Source organism: Arachis ipaensis, chromosome B03 (assembly GCF_000816755.2).
Source record: "Arachis ipaensis cultivar K30076 chromosome B03, Araip1.1, whole genome shotgun sequence".
NCBI classification, from domain to species: Eukaryota; Viridiplantae; Streptophyta; class Magnoliopsida; order Fabales; family Fabaceae; genus Arachis; species Arachis ipaensis.
The window spans coordinates 5,055,377-5,059,471 of NC_029787.2; the positions used below are offsets into that span (position 1 = coordinate 5,055,377).

The 4,095-nt window shown below is 34.9% G+C and overlaps 1 protein-coding gene across 2 annotated transcripts; it reads left to right on the forward strand.

Moving 5' to 3' along the window:
- LOC107629064 (hydroxymethylglutaryl-CoA lyase, mitochondrial) lies at positions 101–3,835 on the forward strand. Of its 2 annotated transcripts, none has more exons than XM_016331755.2 (9): positions 101–269; positions 1,160–1,341; positions 1,457–1,658; positions 1,837–2,016; positions 2,273–2,353; positions 2,437–2,600; positions 2,716–2,852; positions 3,119–3,234; positions 3,406–3,835. In XM_016331755.2, the coding sequence occupies exons 2-9, from the start codon at positions 1,175–1,177 to the stop codon at positions 3,652–3,654; spliced, it is 1,296 nt and encodes a 431-aa protein (XP_016187241.1). In that variant the 5' UTR covers positions 101–269; positions 1,160–1,174; the 3' UTR covers positions 3,655–3,835. The 2 variants fall into 2 exon arrangements, with proteins under 2 accessions (XP_016187241.1, XP_020973521.1); XM_021117862.1 differs by lacking the exon at positions 101–269 and adding an exon at positions 328–348.

Genomic DNA, 4,095 nt, shown 5'->3' on the forward strand with positions numbered 1-4,095 from the left:
TCCAAAATCCAAAATTGTGGAGGGAGAAAAAATTTTTTTCTTAAAAGAAAATTAATATAAAATTATTATTTTTTTTTTTTGTTTTAAAAATTAGATATTGTGTGTAGCAGAAACAAGAGGGAAAGAAAAGAAGCGTAGAGGGAAAAAGAAAACGCCAACTACCAACTGATTCCTAATTCTACCTACTTCTATTTCACCCCCAATTTCTAGGGTTTCCTTTCTCTTCTTCAATTCCCGCGATTTCTTTCTCTTTCTTCCCTTCATTCCAGGTCCGTCTGCTTCTTCCGATTCTCAATTTCGTTTGCTTGTCTTCAATTAACCCGATTTCGTATACTCATATTTTAAACAGTTCGTTTTTTCCCTCCTTTTTTTTGTGGTTTCGTTGATTATGACTGTTTCCCTAAATTTCTTTTATATGTTGAATTAATTTCTTCTGATTTGAGCTTATGTTTCAACCTTTAACTGTGAGATTTGCGTTTTTTTTTTAAATAAAAAGAATAAAAGTTTTTGCTGGTTGCTAACTTGGTATTGCTATCACACTTGGAGTCAATTGTGATCACATGCAATTTTGAAAACCCCCCTAATAAAGCATGATAATTTAGCAGACAATGCTGTTTATTTGTTGAAATTTTATTGATATTGATCTTATAAAATGGGGAATGAAGAATTCACTTTTATATATGCTTAGTCCAACACAAATTTGGGGAAGCTGTGAGTGGAAGAATGTGATTCATTTACATTCCACACCACAATTTTTTGGTCATTACTAAGTATGAAAGTGAGTTGAAAGTGATTTTCTTGCCTTTGAAGATTGAAAATTTAAACCTTTTATATTCTGAGTTCGTTTTCAATTGTCTCCTCATTTTCCACCTGTTCAAGTAATACAGAACTGAGTTTAATTACAGCTCATAATGTTTCTGTTTCCGCTCGCGGAGTTTTAATTTGCATTACAAGCTATTTCATTACTTTGTATATGATATATAGGGGCAATGAATTTAACTAAAAAATTTAACTGATTGCAAAGGAGAATGTTAAATCAGAACTGTATATCTTTGTGTGAGGATAAATAGACACATAATTTGTAGATGAAATTTTGCATATACTTATAATGTTATTGGATATCCTTGCTTACACTGTATCTTTTGCCAATTTCCTTCAGTTCATCCACTTCACCATGTCGAGCTTGGAGGAACCGCTTGGTCTTGACAAGTTGCCGAGCATGAATACCGTTGATAGGATTCAGAGGTTCTCATCTGGTGCTTGCCGTCCTAGAGAAGATAACTTTGGTATGGGAATCTGCTTTATTGAAGGACGAAGTTGCAGCACATCTAACAGCTGCGAGTGAGTCAAATGTTTCAATTTAAGTTTAGAAACTTAATTGGATTCTAGTCCATGGTATTATTTAGTCATCTCTGTATTGTATCCATTACATTGACCCAATCGTATCTTGTTGCAGTGAAGACAATGAAGAGTATACAGCGGAGACTTACCCATGGAAAAGGCACACAAGAGATATTGCTCAATGTCGCACCTTCAGTCAAAAGACTATGACCAAAGGGAGAAACTCAATGAAGTTTGGAATGATTGATGATTCTTTATCTGATTTCCACTCTAGTCCAAGGGGGAATAGCAAAGACATACCACATTCAACGCATAAGGTAATTCAACGGCTGCAGTATTTTGTAGTTATTTTACTGCTACTAGGGTTGGTTTATAGACATTACCACTTTACATTTTGATTTATGTATAGATTGTAAACTTTGTGATTTATATATTTCCATATTTTCCTGACTTGATAATTGGAATATTAAAAATTTTCAAAATGGCATAACGCAGTTTCTGAGTAGCATACCGAGTTATGTGAAGATAGTTGAAGTTGGTCCAAGGGATGGATTACAGAATGAGAAGAACACTGTACCAACTGCTGTAAAGATTGAATTGATTCATAGACTAGCTTCTTGCGGGTTGTCTGTTATTGAGGCTACAAGTTTTGTATCTCCCAAATGGGTGCCACAGGTAAAGTAGATTTACTGTTGTTATTGTAACCTGATATTGATGCTTTTAATCGTGATTGTGGTGGTTGATTTTCTCCAGTGTTCACTTATCTGAAGCATCGAATGGTTTTTGATACAATATATATGAATCACTTACATATCAAATTACAATCCAACCATGTCATTCTGAATTACTTCTATAGATATTATCCTTCCTTTTCTTTTGATCTGTTTTTTAAATCCTTCTTTTTTTCTCGGTCTTTACTTTTGTCTTCCAGTTGGCTGATGCAAAGGACGTGATGCAAGGGGTTCATGGCTTGGAAGGCATCAGATTGCCAGTTCTGACTCCTAATTTAAGGGTATGTATTTCTAAAAAAGATATAAAAAATAGGAATATTCATTGAAGATTCACATTCATATTTCTTACTTATCATATTTATAGGGCTTTGACGCTGCTATAGCAGCTGGTGCAAGAGAAGTAGCTGTTTTTGCATCAGCATCTGAATCATTTTCAAAATCAAACATTAACTGTAATATTGAAGAGAGTCTTGTTCGTTACCGGGCTGTTACCCGTGCTGCTAAAGAACTATCGATTCCTGTTCGAGGGTATGTCTCTTATTTTCTTTATTTATCCCATGAAAATCACTTAAAAAAAAAATTACAATTCTGTTTGGGTTCTGCCTATTCTGAATTCTAATGGTTTTGTGTTGAACAATCATAGATATGTATCTTGTGTTATCGGATGCCCAGTGGAAGGACCAATCCCTCCCTCAAAAGTGGCATATGTTGCTAAAGAACTATATGATATGGGCTGCTTTGAGATCTCCCTTGGCGACACAATTGGTGTCGGCACACCAGGTAAAAAGTTAGATGGATTTTTGTTATCTTTAAAATTTAAACATTTCCTTAGCACCAAATTTCTTTTGTTTCAATAATAAACAAGATTCTGTCTCCTTTTAGAGTATCTTGTTAAGTAAGACCTTGATAAGAAAAAAAAAAATTCAGCTCTTGGCTTAGATTGAGAATGAATATCAAACTTTGTGCTTTCAATTTTCTTAAGAATTGTTATCAGCTCGTGTTGATAATATACTTGCATTGATCTCTTTTCATTCTGTTATGTTCAGGAACTGTAGTTCCTATGCTTTTGGCTGTCATGGCTGTTGTTCCGACAGAGAAGCTTGCAGTCCACTTCCATGACACTTATGGCCAGTCCCTTTCGAATATTCTTGTATCGCTCCAAGTAAGTCATCAAACAATTGTTTATACCTTTTACTTGTTTGATCTTTGTGTTGCTAGTTTCAACCTAGAGCAATGCTAGATTTTTTTTTTATCACATGCGTTTTAGATTTCCACAAACAAGCTTGAAAACCATTAATGGAAAAAAATATATTAATTTGCATGTTAACAATAGATGGGGATTAGTACGGTGGATTCCTCCATCGCCGGTCTAGGTGGGTGTCCATATGCCAAGGGTGCTTCAGGAAATGTTGCTACTGAAGATGTTGTGTACATGCTGAATGGACTTGGTGTGAAGACCAACACTGATCTCGGAAAGCTCATGTCGGTTGGCGACTTCATCAGCAAGCAATTGGGGCGCCCCTCTGGTTCGAAGACTGCCGTCGCCTTGAGCCAAGTCACCGCCGAAGCCTCTAAGATATAAGATTAATATCCGTAACAGCAACCGAGCTCGTCCTATGCAAGGTTGGCTATAGATATAAGATTAATTAATGTACCATAATACAACATTGTTATATTCAAATGCTTAAAGCAGAAACATGTCATTCCACACATTTTTTATGCTACCATATTATACAAATAGAAGAGGAATAAAATGATTACTTCTATTGATTGTCTGAGAAGTAAGAATGAATCAAATAGGGAATTTGATTTTCCAATTGTATGTGCGAACTGAAAATTTGAAGTTTGCTAGTTTCAGTCATTATTGTACTTGTTGCAACACATTTTCATGGTTAATACTAAACTTGACCAGTTTTATTCAGCAAAGAACAGAGTTTTGGCAGGTTTAATGAACAATGCAAAATAAATCATGCAACCTTTTCTTTCCCTTAAGATGGAAATTTATGAATAAGTGTACGATTAA